We start from the raw sequence: 16,975 nt of genomic DNA on the forward strand, positions 1-16,975 counted from the left end.
CATTGCAACATCCATCTATCTTCTATTCAGGTGTATCCTGTTGTGTGACACTGGAGCCGATACCAACTAAATATAGGTGAAGGTATTGTACGCTCGGGACTGGTTTTCAATCCATCTCCAATTTATTATTTTTTTAATGTATTTTTGTAGATACTGCTTTTTCCTCTCACTGTCCGAGAAAAATATGCCTTTTAGGGGAATTGGTGAGTCCGAATCATGTCCAAATATGGATGTGAGTGTGTGTTATCGCCCATCACTCTGTTTCATGGACTAGCAAACAATCCAAGGCATACTCCTGGTCAATCCAAAGTCATATGGAACGGGTTTCAGCACACTGTGACACTGAATGTATCACCTCAGGCTTCAGGAGTCGCTTCATATTTTAAAAAGATTTTAAACAAAATGTATATTTTAGAGTTACTAAAAGACAAGTTTGTTTGTTTTTTTTTTTTGTTTTTTTAAGATAACCACATGCACAAATTCATTTACTAATATATTTCACAGTGCTTGCGCACCTGAAACCTATTCATAACAGACAGTAGCTTGGGCCATCAGGCTGATCCACTGGTCCAGTGGCATGTTATGTTATGAAGGGGGCAAAACGTTCACAAATCAAGAAGTGCATGTGATATCGTATGTTGGGAAACCAGTTTTAGAAATGGCTGTTGTGGGGTGTGAGCACAAGTTTCCTCAAATATAAAATGTTCCAAGTTAAACTTCACAGGCTTGGTTTCATTGAAAATCCAATACAGTGGAGCAGAACAATGTGTCTCTGGCCAAGTGGACACGATACAGTGGCTACACCTCTTCTTTCTCTATTTATATTCATTTTTTTTCAGGGGTTTAGGGAATACGAGTATGCACAGTGTCAGAGGGACTGTACTGAGAGACGAATGTTCACATTTAAGTTGATGGGAAATGTATTATCTGTTTGCTACTCCCCCTAAACTGTTTGGTTCAGTGGTTAGTGTTGCGGTGACTAAATATAACCGCTGACCTTTTGTCTTCGTGTGAATTCAAGTCATTAAAAAAACAGTAGATGAGATTTGCTCCGTGCCCTTCAGCCACTGTTTTAAACCGGCAGTGACTGAGACTGCCTCTCATATAGCTTGAGGCTTGCTTTAAATTGTTTCAATATTTGTAAAAAAGAAAAAAAAAAAAGATAAAGGATGATGGTGTCGTGGTTCACTTAGCTGGATCCAGGTCCAACTTTCTGTTTGAAGATTGCACTTTCTCCCTTGGCCATGTGGGGTATCTGCCCCCCCTCCAGCTGTCCCAAGAGTGCCTGTCAATGTTAATTGATGATGAATGAAACTCAAAGGGTTTTGAAAGTGTGTGGCTGCCTGTCGACCACTTTTTGTTATCCGTGTGATGGACTGGACCCAGTCCAGGGTGTACTCTGCCTTTTGTTTGATGTCAGCTGTGATCAGCTCCCACTCTGCACAGTCTTTGTCTGAATAAATTGAGTATAAAAGATAAATGAACTGGCATTTAAATCAAAAGAACAGAACTTTCTGATCCGTATAGATCAGAATTTTCTAAGTGCCTGTGTTTCCTTGCAATTACACATTTTAATATTTGGAGAGTTAATGTAGTCATCATTTACCTAATTAACCTGATAATCTATACTTTTGCAGATGAAGAATGTGTGCCAAAGTGTGTGTGTATATATATATCAGCCTTACAATGATCATGGGCAGCAAAACTGAGATAAAAGTAGTGAAAGTGTGCGAGTATTACAGACCTAAATAACTATCATGAATATCAATGGGCCGTCATACGAAGGCAGGCAGGCTGGTCAGTGAACCATGATGTTTTCAGATGATGTTGTGATGTGTTGTGAGAATAGAGAGCACAAAGGAAATAAGCTGGAGAGGTGGACATCTGCATGGGAGGAAAAAAAAAACTGGTGGCCAGTTAAAAACAAAATACACATGTAGCATGAGGTCGATAAGTGAAAATGTAAAGAGTTCATGTAGTGAAGGTGGATGAGTTCAAGTAGCCAAAGTCAGTCATCCTCAGTAAATGACGAAGTGGGTGAAGACGAGCCTTGACCACCGTCAGGTCTGATGTCTGATGGAAGGTTAGCAACAAGAGTGAAAGGGAAAGTTTACCAAACGGTCCTGAGACGCCGTGTGATGGATGGAGACAGTGGTGCCTTAAAGACTGGAGGCCGAGCTGGAGGTAGCAGGGTTGAAGGTGGAAAGAGTTTTGTTCACTCTCTTCACTCGTGAAGAGAATTAAAAATTGAGCACATCAGAGGGAAAGCTAAGGTTCAGGGTTGGATATGCCGTGAGAGGAGGCATTTGATATTTTGGACAATAGGAGGCTGCACAGTGGTTAGTGCTCTCACCTTGTTAGTGCGTGGGTTTCCTCCAAAGTCCAAAAATGCACATGCGAGGTTACTGAGTGACTGTTATTTTCCCACGATATGAGAGTGAGTTTTTCCAGTGATGGACTGGCGGCCTGTTCAGGGTGTATCCTGCTCTGGGATTTGCTTTAGGAAGGCTGATGAATGGACAAAAGGATGTTGGAGATGGAGCTGCCAGGGTGGATATCTCCAAACAATCAATATCTTAGGCGATACAGCTAAAGGCTGAGTAAATGTCATCGTAACTACTAACATGCATAAAAGAATTGCAATCTGCTAAATGAGCATCAGTTCCTTAATTATGAGTGGCTCTTTTCAACCTTATTTAAAGATCACATATTACTTAAAATCCTCTCTTTGCTTCTGAAACGCAGATTTTTATTTTGAAATTAATTCAGTGCTCCTGCACACCTGTAAATTATGTCCTTATGGACTGCCTGCTAAGCTGTCTGTGGAATATATTACAGGTGAATTCAATTCTGTCTTCCCTCTGCAATACCTTTTTTCCAATAATAAATGTGCGCAAGTTCACACCTACTGTCTAAAAGTGAATAATTTTTCACACATGGCCCTTCGAAATTGTGTGAACATTATTAAGTTTAAGAGAGCCTCACTTACAGTATATCATCCTGTTATTTTTACATTTCTTCACCAAATACATACACATGAAGCAAAGAATGATGCAAATTTTATAGACAGTGCACCTGAAATGAGCAGAGTTGAGCATTATAGCACATGTAACAGAAAACGACAACACGGCATTCCTAAAACACTGTTTTCTGTTTTCAGCTCCTTGCGGAGGACAGTATGGCGGATCTGAAGGCGTCGTCTTATCTCCTAACTACCCTTTAAATTACACGACCAGACAGACATGCTCCTATTACATCACAGTGTCGCCACAGTTTGGTAAGTACAGAAAGGACAGTACCATCCCTACATGGAATGACTCATAAAATGCACAGCAGGCATTTTTTAGATCTGATTACAACTGTTTTTTTATTTTCTGTATGATGTCTTTTTACAGTGGTTTTTGGTCAATTCGCTGTTTTCCAAACAGCAATGAATGATTCAGTTGAGCTTTTTGATGGAGCCAATGACAATGCTCGACTGCTCAGCTCCCTGGCTGGGTCACATTCAGGTGAGTCTCTTGACCGAATGAATAAATGAAACTGCGCTCAGTTGTGCCTTCAGCCAAAAAAACATTGTTCACTTTTGTACTCACTATAATTTAACTTGACACTATATTTGAGAGGCTGCCATTCAGTTCAAATGTTTAAACCCTACCCATCCCCAAAAATCTTCAGTTCCTGTGTCCTGAGCGCATTTTTGAAAGAGTAAAATAATAAAATTGTAAGAAAGCAGCTCTGGGGGGCCGTAGAACACAGCACCAATGGTCGTTATCACAATTTATTTGACAGTGATGTATTTGGTGAAAATCCATTATGGGTTATCTTTACAAGAGGAAATCAGCAGTGGAAGGCGTCTCACTGGGGCCGTACAATATACAGTAGCACTGATACTCCTGAACACCATCCTCAGTGGGTTTCCTTATCCTCAAACTTTGAGTCCTCCCTGCCTGGAAACATTTTGAGTCACTGCACAGTCGCACAGTCAGTCACAGTCATGATGGAGACCGAGAGACGCGGCAAAATCGATGTAGATGACATGGTACAAAGAGGAAACTGTGAAGAATTATTGATCAGCATGGCTGCTTGTGAAATGGGACGCCATCGCCTTAGAGTTTGACTTTCATGTGAGTTTTGTGTATCATGACCAGGGGGCATGCTGCAGGGAATTCCTCCTGGAAGTGACATTTAGAGCCTTTGTGTGGAAACCAGGGCGTTCAAAACATTTTGTCTGTCATTTTAAGGCTTGCTTGTGCAATAACAGTAGTAAAGGAAGCCTTTTAATATTGCGTTTTTCTTAAAACTTAGTGAAAACACAAACATGTGCTGGTAGATTTGACAGTTGCTCTCAAAATGTTTAAGTTTGCAGCTTTGCTTTTTATGTGCTCTTTTCAAATCGTTTGTTTTTCTTTAAGCTACAAAGGAACAAAGGGCAAACAGGCAAATGGTTTTGCAGATCATTGTTCCACCTCATCGAAACTTGATGGTTATCATGACACACATATTAGCACATATACATACCAAATCTGCACTAGCACACAGATGCCACTGTAGCTAATGACGCCTCTAAATGTCAGCCACACCAAACCGCGTCGTCCTCATTTATCACTGTTAGCCTGTCTCCCCATGTATGTGTGTGCATCTACGCATCTGTGTGTAGTTTTCCATTTTTCCTAATTTGTCATGAGGCAGAAATGAGGGTACGAAGGGTCTGATCGACTCAGTGTTTACATGTGTGAAAACGGCCCTAGGCGTGATAGTCTTTTCACCTGCAAGCTCATCTTACACATCTGTAAGCTGAGCTAGTAACTGAGCTGGCGCTGAGGATTGTGCCCAACAGATGTGCAAAATAACATGCAGTCTCTATTTAGTGCATTTGCCTTCATGAATATGCAGTTATGGATGAGTCTACCGGAATGCTCAAAATACGAGGAGAAGTTTATGCTAATTGGTTAATTTACCACTCACAATGTGATTTAAATAGCCCAGAAATGTTGAGTTGTTTATGAGCGCATCTGTATTTAACACGTTTGAAAAGGAGGCACAAATGGGCTCACCGTTTAGCGGCGATGGTTGATTTTAACAGCAAGCCTTGCAATTCAGCTTTATTTATATGGCACCAATTCCAAAATGGCCATCTCCTGGCATTTATAGAGCAAAAAAAAAAACCTAACAATCCTACGTAAGAAAGCATATGTGGAGGAGGAAAGGAAAGACTCCTTTTACCTGGGAGTAACCTCTGCAGAGCCAGACACGGAGATGGCAGCTGTTTGCTGCAATGGTTGGGGGACAGGATATAATCAGAGAGAAAGAGCGAGGACAGACACAGCGAGCAGCAAACACACACATCTGATAACTTCCTACACCAACTTTTCCAACTCCATGTTTTCACAATTCAGCACTCCATCCAACCTTTGATGCAAACAATAAGACACACACACCCTCATTGAAAGCCTGGTCGCACTCACACTGTTATTTCGAGGCGATCACTCACAAAATGCATCTAAACTGATGATACCTCCTGTTTGCATTAGCGATGCCGAGGCTGTCATTTGAGATCCTTGAATGTCTGTGAATAAAGAATATCATAGCTTATGTCTGGTTCCAGTCTATACAGCCAAATGCAGGGTGTGTATGTAGAATGGCTTGAAATAAACGAAAGAAAAAAACTGATTCGAAAAGAAACTTTTGTATACTTATGTGTGGAAGTAAAATCTATGTCTTGACATTTACTGTTGTGTCTATTTATGTGTGTTCTTTATAGGTGAGACATTGCCACTTGCAACTTCCAATCAAATTATGCTTCGGTTCAATGCTAAAAGTGGCCAGTCTGCACGAGGCTTTCATTTCGTTTATCAAGGTAATTTTTACATCTTTATATCTATTGTTCTTTCACGTGCAAACAGTGACAAACAAGTTGCATTCATGTTAAAATCAAAGGTCTCTGTGCTGCGTTTCTGTTTTTTTCACTCCCTGTTTTTTGTGCTGTTATCTAAACACTGACATTTATGTAGCTGTGCCACGGACCAGTGACAGTCAGTGCAGCTCCGTGCCAGAGCCGCGGTACGGCCGGCGGATTGGTTCAGAGTTCTCAGCGGGTTCGGTGGTGCGATTCGAGTGCAGTCCAGGCTATCTGCTAAAAGGGTCCAGTGCAATTCGCTGCCAGGCAGTCCCAGGTGCCCTCGCACAGTGGAATTCAACAACACCAACATGTGTAGGTAAGGCCAACAACCCTGAAAGGTATGAAAAATTATATCCCCGCCAACATCTAGCAGCGAATGTGGTGGTAATGCTTCAGTCTGAGTTACACTGTGACCAAATTAACTCACTTAAAAATACTCGTTCAAATTCATGTATTTTTTTTTTCCTTATACGCTCACTGACTTTCTATATTATATGTAATTTGACTGAAAGTATACTACTTAAAGGGCTTTCTCAGATAAGACCTTTCAGAGAAAAGCTTTCCAAATAATAGACGCAGCCCAACTATTTACTTTGAAGGCCGAGCTCTCAGGATGTGGAGATGGCTCAACTGGAGATGTCAGAAGTTACTTATATAAAATAAATTACACATAATAACAGACCTGAGATGGACATAACAATCCGGTGACATTCAAATATCGTTGAGCTGACATTATTATAAAATCCATTCTTCACAACTTGACTGATGCTGTTGTAAGTCGTACAGGAGTGTAGACAGATGGGTAAAAGGTCTTAAGTAATGATTCCTTTCAGGGAATCATCATGCACTTCCTAATGAGAGTAATTACAAGGAGGATTTTGACATTAATTCAAAAAAAAAAATTTGCCTGTGTGAAGTCTCTCTCCACTGAGAGCTAGCATTTTGCAATCAGCTTCAACTGTCACTTTACGACATAATTAATGTTTATTATCATATTTTCTCTCTCCTGTGTCCTGTAGAGGTAATTCTAAAACTATACTGCCTGTCTGTAGTTATGCAGAGCCACATTCCAGCCTCCTGTCCTATCTTGTATCTATTCAGTGAATACATTTTCCCTAGAACTTCATATTTTATGTCTTTACTCTAGTTCCCTGCAGTGGCAATTTGACTGAGCGTCGCGGTACAATCCTCTCCCCTGGCTACCCTGAACCCTACCCAAACAGTCTCAACTGTCTGTGGAGGATTCACGTGAGTGAGGGAGCTGGAATACAGGTAAATATTCCCACATACACTCCTCTAACAACACCATTTTCTGTATAAGCACCAATTTAGGGATGAAATAGAAGTTATGCTGTATATTGCATTTTTCTTTTTCTTCTTTTTTCCTCCATCTTCATGTTTGTTTTCGTTTCAGATCCAAGTGATGACATTCGCCACGGAGCATAACTGGGACTCTCTGGAGATCTACGATGGAGGAGACATGACAGCTCCAAAATTAGGGTCATTTTCTGGTACGAGTCTGACAATAAGCTCACACGCAGCTATAAACACAAAAGTAGCTTGTGCTTTGATGCACATACACATGAAATATTGAATACACACACACAGACACACAGACAGCATACATTCAGGACATTAAGATGGATCTGCTGTCTTTCGAAAACATACCACAGTTTTCAGTTTGTCATTATGTATTTGAGTAAATTTACTCAATTCTAAATGATCAGATTTGCCAGTTTTGTGCTTTGTGTGCTCACCTTTTTTTATGAAATAGCAATGGTATTTTTTTTTCAGCTTGTACAAAAATGTTTTCTGATTTCATAATGCAAGTAGACACGGAGAGGAATTAGAACATAAGATTGAGGAGGAGCAGGGAAAAGTCAGGCAGAGACGGAAGATAGGCAGGGATAAGGAATGATCTAACCTTTTACAATTTCCCTGCGGAGTTCCCCCTGTGACCTGCCCCAAGCACACACCTGTCACACAGCTATCACACAGAAAACATGCCGCCCATAGGGCAAGGCACACACACACACAAGCGCACACAAAGGACCATGTCCTTCTGAAGAAGGCACACCGGGGAGCTGCCCGCTCTCACCACAGTGATCTGGTGTTGACCATTGAGCAGCTTCACTGAGGCAGATAAGAGCTGCTCACATAAGGACATTAAAATGCTGGCAGTCCGAGGGAGGTGAGGGGTTGCCCACCCTCTCTGCACTCCGTTTCCCAAGCTGATCTTGGGATTTTTACAGGACTTAAAATTTCTGATGAAGCAGCAGCTTTTTTTTTATTGGAAGCAAAGTATTCCTATGTGTGCAGTGTCGTGGTACATATATACTGTAATCAATTTTTTTTTTTTTAAATTACTCAACATTTACCTGAAAAACTGAACAAGCATGTAATGTTGTTTTTTATTTATTTATTTATTTTTTTTTATTTTTTTTTTTACACAGGAACAACAGCTCCTGCCCTCCTTAATTCGACATCCAATCAGCTCCTGCTTCACTTCCAGAGTGACATCAGTGTGGTGGCTGCAGGTTTCCATCTGGAATATAAGAGTATGTGAACGTCTTTTTTATTTTATCCTAATAGCCCCAGTCTTTATATTTGTTTTCTTCCACCCTACTTCTTTGTTTTTCGATGTATTTTTTTTAAAGATAATGAGTGCTGATGTAAATGAACCATGGCTCTATTGTAATCTTACCAGAATATCCCCAAATGTGTATGCACACACACACACACACACACACACACACACACACACACACACACACACACACACACACACACACACACACACACACACACACACACACACACACACACACACACACACACACACCACTGGAGTCAAAACTTTAACATTAAAATAACAAGAGTCAGTGACCTGAACTGGTATTGCCGGAGAGCTTATACACATACTGAGACTCACACTGAAGCGCGTGCGCACACGCACATTCTCACACACACACACACAACACACACCTTGAGGGACGTAAACAAAATCACACGGACTCATGCCCATACACAAAGTGATTGTGTCATGCATGCAGGAAAGTGGAAGGGAAAAGCACACACACACACACAAATATGTGGACAGACAAAGCTATAGACACAAATATTAGCATCACACATTTACACACCTGTCAGAGCACAGTTGTGCTTTTCAGTCCTTTGTAGTTGTTTTAGCTTAGAATCATTTCTAGATCAATGAACACATCCCCTTTTGTGAGTGTGTGCAAGTCTCCGTGTGCATACACTCAGTTATCTGTGTGTGTGTGTGTGTGTGTGTGTCTGCTTCTGGAGGTGAGCTCACATTTATTGTTCTCCGGTCAATGCACCATCGCAAGGAACAAAAAAAAAAAAAAAAAAATCCAGGACGACTGGTCACTTTTGGCGACGGTAGAATATGCTCATCTCCGAGATGCAGCGAGAGGTTATTTTTAAATATAGTTACCCTGAGCTTTTGAGCGTGTCTTTTATTAGCAGTTGCACACAGAGAGCACAGGGTGAAGCGGAGAGGAGACGAGGGTTTGCAAAAGGAATTTGACAAAATTGTCCCGTGAAGCAAAGTCAAAAAGACAAAGAGAAAAAGACACAATTGTGCTGAAGTGTCTACTTCAAGGTAATGGCCTTTTTGGTGTCCCAGCTTTTGTGAGGATTTTTTTTTTTTTTTTTTTTTTGCTGTATGGAAGAAAACTTACTCACTCACTCAATCACAAGTTCATTTGTTCATTCAGTGTTTTATTTCTTCCCATAAACAATTTCTAAAATATACACAACACACAACTAAAAAGGTCTTTCAGGTCTCACGGAGTGATGTAAATTTTCCACAGGAAAAAAGGCCTCGCAGAATTTGTTCACAATTTTTCTGAAATCTTCTGCATAACAGGCCTCATGACAAAGTGGGTTTTCATTTCTTTTCTTAAAGACAGACCTTTTCAGACATCACTCAAAAACGGTGTTAAACAGACAATGAGAAATACGATTTGCCCTCAGACAATCACTCTTTCTAATCCCTCCAAAACCTTGCACAGAAAAGACTTGGTGCTTGTTTCCACAAAAAAAAAAAATTGTTGGTCATATTAAATGTCACGCAATTTAAATGAACATTTCAAGGACCTGGTGTGATGATCAATTTCTTGAGCTGTTATTGATGATATCGGTTGTATCCCTTATGCATCAAGAGCGTCATGCTCACCTGATGTGTCTAACTGCTGGGGACATGTGAAGGAATGCCACGATATTGTTGTCACCATTTTCAGCTGTTAAATGGTCTTTCTTCCACATGGCGGAGTGAGACATCTGTGTCCTCACATACGCTGAAAGACAAGTATACTAAACCCAGTCAGCTTGGCTGAAACGCTGACACTGTCTAGTGGCAGTCTAGTGGTCCTAGTGGGGCGGTGTGCAGTCCTGTCAGCGTTTTACAGAGCATCACTGCTTCCTCATGGTCAGAGAGACGAGTGGAACGGTGTGTGTGTGAGCACAGGGAGGAAAGGGAGAGATGGTCGGCCAAATGGAATAGTTTCATTGATCAGTTGTCATGACAGCCTGCTGATGCTCTACCTGATAATACACTGTGTGCATATGCACGTGTGCAGTCTCATGCAGCTTTTTTCACTTTTGCTCTATCTAAAAGTCCCTCCCTGCGTCCACCCTTCCGTGCAAGTGCACTCTCATGTCAAAGTCACTCATGTGCACACACTCACAAATGTCATTCACCGGTGCTGGGCCACCTGGATGTGTGTGTGCATGTCTGTGTGTTTTTTGTGTGTAGAGGCTCTGTGGGATCACAACATTTCGCTGCTAGGAAGGTAGATAATGAACCAACGAGGCCACACACACGCACGCACGCGCACGCTCACGCGCGCGCGCACACACACACACACACACACACACACACACACACACACACACACACACACACACACACACAAACATTTGCTCCTCTGTCTCCCCTTCCTTCACTCCCTATCCCTCTTCCACCCCTGTGTTGCCATGGCAACCGCTCCGGGGCAGTCTCCTGCGGAAGTTTACACACACGCATACATGCACGCACACATGCACGGATGCACACACACAAAAAGTGAACGCACAGCTACACCCCGGCTGATGCCGTTTGATAAAGGGGCTTTCTGCTGTCAGACTTATTAAGGATGTCTTTAACCTTTACGGCGTTGGGAACACAGAACCAAAGTCATTGTATTACATTCACATATTTTTAAGCACTTTTCTCAGAAGCCGCGGTCACACATGATGAAGCATAAGCTTGTAGATTACACTACCTCTCAATTTCGACCATGAGCTTTTTGTGCATAAAGAAGTACATTAAAAGAGTTTGGGGTTCATGTTTTTGAATTTCCTTTCCATCAAATCAAAATAAATCATGCAAATTTTCTTTTCTTTTTTTTTATTTTTACCTTGTGAGATACAAACTGTTGTTGAATTGAAAATTGGGTAAAGGAGTGTCATTGTGAAGGTGTCTCGTAAAAGAATTTTATCCAAGATGAGTTTGACAAGTAGAGTAGAGAAGGTAAATCAGAAAGTCAAAGAGGCAAAATATTTTACTCTCTGTATAGAAGACTGTAATTACTTGTGTCGGTGAGGGGAAAGTCATTGTGAAAGGTAAATAAACCAAAACCAAAACCTCAGTTCAGCCCTGTGGGAACTCATGATCAAGGCACATTCACATTTTCAGTTTAATGTTCTCAGATCATTTGTTCAACACGATATTGGAGTCTGAGGCTAAGCAATATGTCTGTATGTCTTTTTTTTTTCTCCTTTCCTTGTAGCGGTTGGTCTGACCACGTGTCCAGAGCCGATGATACCAGCCAATGGGATTAAAGCAGGAGACAGATATATGGTTAATGAGGTGGTGGCTTTCAGCTGTGAACCTGGGTACACACTGCAGGTAACCTACAATTTCAGCTATTGCAGTAAGTTATGTGTGTGTGTAAATTATATATATAGATGCACAAATTGCTGTTTAATAAAGGTATTAAGTAAAACTAATTATAATTCCTACATGAGGTCTTTTTTATTGACTTTTTTTTTAGCTTTCAAAATTACTGTTAAAAAAAAAAAAAGAAAGGGAGGGAAGTCACCAATATGGAAACTGCTAAATTTTCTACCACTTTGTGTTACTTTTATTCCAAAATAGAAAGGAAATATCATGTAGGCCTACTGTGTTTTAGCCTGAACTAAATTTCTTCATTAACATTTCCAGGGTCACTCTCACATTTCCTGCATGCCCGGTACTGTACGGCGGTGGAACTACCCTCCTCCTCTTTGCATAGGTGGGAAAAATAAATACACACATATCACACAAATATAATTAAAGGTTTATTTCGGGTATATATGCTTTTTAACTTTTAAAAGATGTGTTAATATTTTAATGATTGATTAGCATTTTGGTCCATATGAATGACTGTGACTCTACTCAGAGTAACATCCTGCAGAGATTATCAATCTGATATTAAAGCTCCATCAACAAATTGATGAATTTCACAAGAAGTTCCGTCGAGATATTTAAAGATGAAGTCTGATTTGAAGGCAAGAACTTTCCTGACAGTTATAGGCTGGTTGAGCCACAAGATCAATACATGTGCAGCGGTTACAAACAGAACTTTGTACCTTGCAGTTCGAGCCAAAGCTTCCTCAAGTCTGCGGCGGTGTTAAAGAACCGTGATTTCATTGATGTTTGCGTTTAGGCCTGAATAATTCAGTCCTTGGTAAAAGATTTCAAAAGCCACTTCCAGTTAAGCTCAACCACGACACGTCAGGAGTAACTAAACTCAGAGCTGCCGTGGCTCCTCTTCGATATTTGTCAAATCCAGCATTCCTCACATCGACCCGCTTTAATCTTTTAATAGAAAAGAGGTGCCATCGTTGCTGAGAAACACAGACACCAGTATGTCCTTACGGGTCCTGTTGCACTATTTTTTCCCCACTGAAAGGGAACGTATCTGACCCCGACTGCACGCCGTCGGTGTGTTAACACTGTGTGTGCTGCTGTGCTTGTGCTAACAGCTCGATGTGGCGGGATTCTCTCCGAGATGAGCGGTGTCATCCTTAGCCCAGGTTTCCCTGGCAACTACCCGGGCAATCTGGACTGCACCTGGCAAATCAACCTGCCAACTGGATATGGTAAGTATTATGGGATGGAGGAGCGTTCTTAAAAGGAAGGTGTCACTTTCAGCACATCTGTGGTCGTACTTAGGGAAACACAGGCCTCGTGGGTTTTTCTCAGCAGAAGCTCTGCAGCGTTTTCCACACAGAGTTAATCAGATTCTGACACATGTTGTGTACAGTTGAATGATCGAAGGACCTGAGGGTTTTCATCTGGCAGGTCATATCATTGTCAAATGACACTCTGCTCCACACCCAATATTAATGTAACTGTGTTGCATCTGCACTGTATGCTATAAAAAAAAAAAAAAAAACGTCAATGTGTGTGTTTGTCTTTTGTTCTCTAGGAGCTCATGTTCAATTCCAAAACTTCTCTTCAGAAGACAACCATGATTTCCTGGAGGTTCGAGCCGGGCCTCAGCACAGCTCTGCACTTATCGGCCAGTTTACCGGCTCGCAGATCCCTCCACCTCTGCTGAGCACCACCCACCTCACCATCATCCATTTCTACAGTGACCACTCAGAGAACAGGCCCGGGTTCAAACTCACTTATCAGGGTGAGTTCACATGCAGTGTTTCTGTGCTAAACATTTGTTTTTTGTTTTTGTTTTCCTTTATGCAACTACAGGCAAAAAAGTCTGGCACCCCCAAAGTATTCCTGCTGAGCTGTCCATTTGTAAGAAAAAACAGACCTATTAACAAAACGAGTCTTGTCTTGAGTTCCTGCAAAAAAAAAAAAATGTCAATGTCTTTCCAAAATGTTAAGATTAAATTAACAACCCCTACTTAGGGCCGAAACTACAAAACTGTCCCAACCCAAGAAATAAGACGCTGGAATGAAAGATGTATTGCTATGAGGTTTTGAGCTTTGATCCGTGGATGAGTCATGCTAAAGAGTTGAAAAACCTCTTGGCTTTTCTCTCATCATTAAAGAGATAGATTGTTAGTAAGCTCCTGTGAGAGACTGGCATCTTGTCCAGCAGGCTTTACTCGTAGCCAGAAGTGCCTCACTTCAAAGACACAAGAGATGCTCTCTGGGTCGTATGGCAGCAAAACTAGAACAAGATTAACTCTCACATAAGCTTGTGCACATTTACTGTATGTGCACATAGTAATTTTCCCCATTTCTTTTATCTGAAATGTAATGGTAAGTCCACTAACACTTCTGCTATTGAAACTTTCTTCCAGTTTTGGCTTCTGGAGAGTTTGGCCGTACTTCTTCTACTGAAGTTGCACCAGGAGCTTTGTAAACCTGATTATTTGATTTGAAAGTACAAGACGCGTTCTCCAACTTTGGAGCACGTGCTCCCTCCGGCATCTACTTGCAGATCATACAAATTGAGGTTCTGTCATTGTGGTTGATGAGGTTTATTTCAGAATAGCCTGAATTATTATGCTTGCACCCATAAAAACTAGCTTGGATAAGTAAGGAAAATCAGTGAGAATACAATTGAAAATCACCCACATGGTGACATTTCGGGCCAAATGTCGCTCATTAAAGGTGAAGGGAGCAGCACTCCCAGTTATGTATTGACGCTGACATCGCAGTGCCCATAATCATGTTCTTCAGAGAGATTTTAAAGCTGTTCCTGAAATCTGTTTATGGTGTGTTCTTGGCGACAGTTTCAGAGTAGCAAGTACTCCTGCTACCCCCAGCACAACTTTTGGCCTACATATCCACAATCTGCAAAGTTACTATTGCAGAATCTTGTATTCCTGTGTCATCTCAAATCCTCTCACATTCTCTCCCCAGAATGCTGTTTTCATCGACCTCTACTGCTTTCACTTCCTTTTCTGTCCCTTCTTATTATCCTTTGTGGCATCACGTACAGAGACTTAGGTCTGCCCTATAGTCAGTAGTAATATAGGTGTTTCTGTGCACTTGCCCCAAATGAAATGCATAGTGAACGGTTAATTCATGTTTTCTGATTCGGCCTGCGTAGACTTTTTCGGAGACCTGTTTACACAATTTGCACCGCGGATGCTGTCTAGCCCAGTCGACCCTGTCTCTATTGACCTGGTGCTGAGTGCTTGTTCGAGTGCTGCGAGGGTCTGCCTTTCTCTCTGGCCTTTTGTAGCCTTTTGTAGCAAATGGAAGTGCGATGTCAGCCATCCTTGCTCTCATTCAGTGCTACATTTAATGGATGGGTTTGACTTACTGCGAAACACACGCAGAGCGAGATGTGCCCTAAATAGACCTGTGGTACTGACATTTCCTCAAGCAAGTGCTGCCATCCTATGCATACATGTGCCAGATAACTGTGTAGGAGGAGATTAGATCTATTGATGCTGCAGCACTTACTGCTGGTAGCCTCCGTGGCTCATGGATTTCTTAATGCCCTTTCAAGTTCATTTTAAATACACAGGAAAATGGTTTGAGTACGATTAATCTCAGTTGTCATTTCACTGCCATGTTTGGGGACTTTGGGTGGCAAGCGTTAAAATCTACTGGGTGAAACTGCACGTCAGAATAATGATGAGCAAATTTAGAACAACGTTCTAGTCAGTCATGCATGCCTGTTTATGTAGTTTAAGAGGAAACAGCCTACATTTATGTATGCATTTGAAGTGTATTTTCATCTGTAACCATGTCTTTCATCTCCGTCTTTAGCCTATCAACTTCAAAACTGCCAGGATCCGTCTCCTTTTCCCAACGGGGACATCATCAACACTGACTACAGCGCAGGGCAGTCCATCACGTTTCAGTGCTACCCTGGTTATGTTTTGATCGGACACACAGTTCTAACATGCCTGCACGGAACCAACCGGAAGTGGAACCACCCCTTTCCTCGCTGTGAGGGTAAGAACAATGATAGTTTTTTTTTTTTTTTTTTTTTTTTGTAGTTTCCCGCAAAATGAGTAATAATTGGGTTTTGAGCATCCAGTACATTCAAAATAAATATGTAATGCAAGTATCTTTATTCACCACCCTTTTCTTATTCATCAATCCAAGTAATAAGATAATAAAGTTATATTAATTTAAATTTGGTGGATCTATTTAATTTTACTGACATCACATTCTACCAATGCATTGGCAATTAAGTAGAAAATATTTGTTGCCGCATCTGTTACTTCACTCTTACTCTTGCTACTTTTGTCGTTTAGCATATTTTGATGACATTTTTGTCATCTGCACATCATTATTTATTCTTGTGGCTGAATTTTCTCCGTTTAACTTGACAAACAAAAAAATGATCTTTTTACAAGCAGGTAATCTGACAACTGCTTTTCACAGCTCCTTGCGGTTATAATGTCACTGCGGAAAACGGGACCATCTATTCACCTCAGTACCCCAGTGAATATCCCAACTCCCAAGACTGCAGCTGGCTCATCACTGTTCCCCATGGACACGGAGTTTATATCAACTTTACCTTATTGCAGACAGAGCCTGTCACTGATTACATCGCTGTCTGGTAAGTCTGGGTACATCCACTCCTGAATGTCTGTGTCATACTCTCACATATATTCTTATCCCTGCCACTGATTGCATTTTGTATTCATTTTGTGGTTCACTTTATTCACACACAGCGTTGTATCTACAAAATATACCTCAATGTGTTTTAACTGTTTCTGAGTTCTTAAAACAGACACACTAAATACACATCCTCAAATATGTATACACACAAACACAGACACACACACACGCACGCGCGCGCGCATGACGCTGTGTATATACTCTTTGCTATGCATACACAGACTCTCCTGCAGTAATAATGTGATTCGGTGTGTGGAGGTAAGAGTGGAATACTGGGAGTGTGGGAGTAATGCATTTACAATGGGACCACTGACCAATTCAATCTAAGTCAGTACCATGGTCATACGCAGGCCCAGAGAGGGCTTGGGCACTCTGGAAGTAATGATGAGATTCAGTGGGGAGTAGGAAATATAATGAAAGGAGAAGCAGAGCTGGGTTCACAAATCCAATGGGATTCAGCTGGATCTGTC

General features: G+C 41.3%; 1 protein-coding gene across 1 annotated transcript in view; it reads left to right on the forward strand.

Moving 5' to 3' along the window:
• LOC115388994 (CUB and sushi domain-containing protein 1-like) overlaps window positions 1–16,975 on the forward strand; it is a 270,349-nt gene that overhangs the window by 194,107 nt on the left and 59,267 nt on the right. Inside the window, exons 31-43 of the mRNA XM_030092348.1 lie at window positions 3,161–3,277; window positions 3,396–3,509; window positions 5,762–5,857; window positions 6,012–6,215; window positions 7,047–7,171; window positions 7,314–7,410; window positions 8,353–8,457; window positions 11,695–11,813; window positions 12,129–12,198; window positions 12,932–13,048; window positions 13,378–13,587; window positions 15,642–15,830; window positions 16,266–16,443. Of these exons, the coding sequence (XP_029948208.1) occupies window positions 3,161–3,277; window positions 3,396–3,509; window positions 5,762–5,857; window positions 6,012–6,215; window positions 7,047–7,171; window positions 7,314–7,410; window positions 8,353–8,457; window positions 11,695–11,813; window positions 12,129–12,198; window positions 12,932–13,048; window positions 13,378–13,587; window positions 15,642–15,830; window positions 16,266–16,443 (1,741 nt within the window). The remainder of the gene's footprint in view (window positions 1–3,160; window positions 3,278–3,395; window positions 3,510–5,761; window positions 5,858–6,011; window positions 6,216–7,046; window positions 7,172–7,313; window positions 7,411–8,352; window positions 8,458–11,694; window positions 11,814–12,128; window positions 12,199–12,931; window positions 13,049–13,377; window positions 13,588–15,641; window positions 15,831–16,265; window positions 16,444–16,975) is intronic.

Source organism: Salarias fasciatus, chromosome 1, assembly GCF_902148845.1.
Source record: "Salarias fasciatus chromosome 1, fSalaFa1.1, whole genome shotgun sequence".
NCBI lineage: Eukaryota > Metazoa > Chordata > Actinopteri > Blenniiformes > Blenniidae > Salarias > Salarias fasciatus.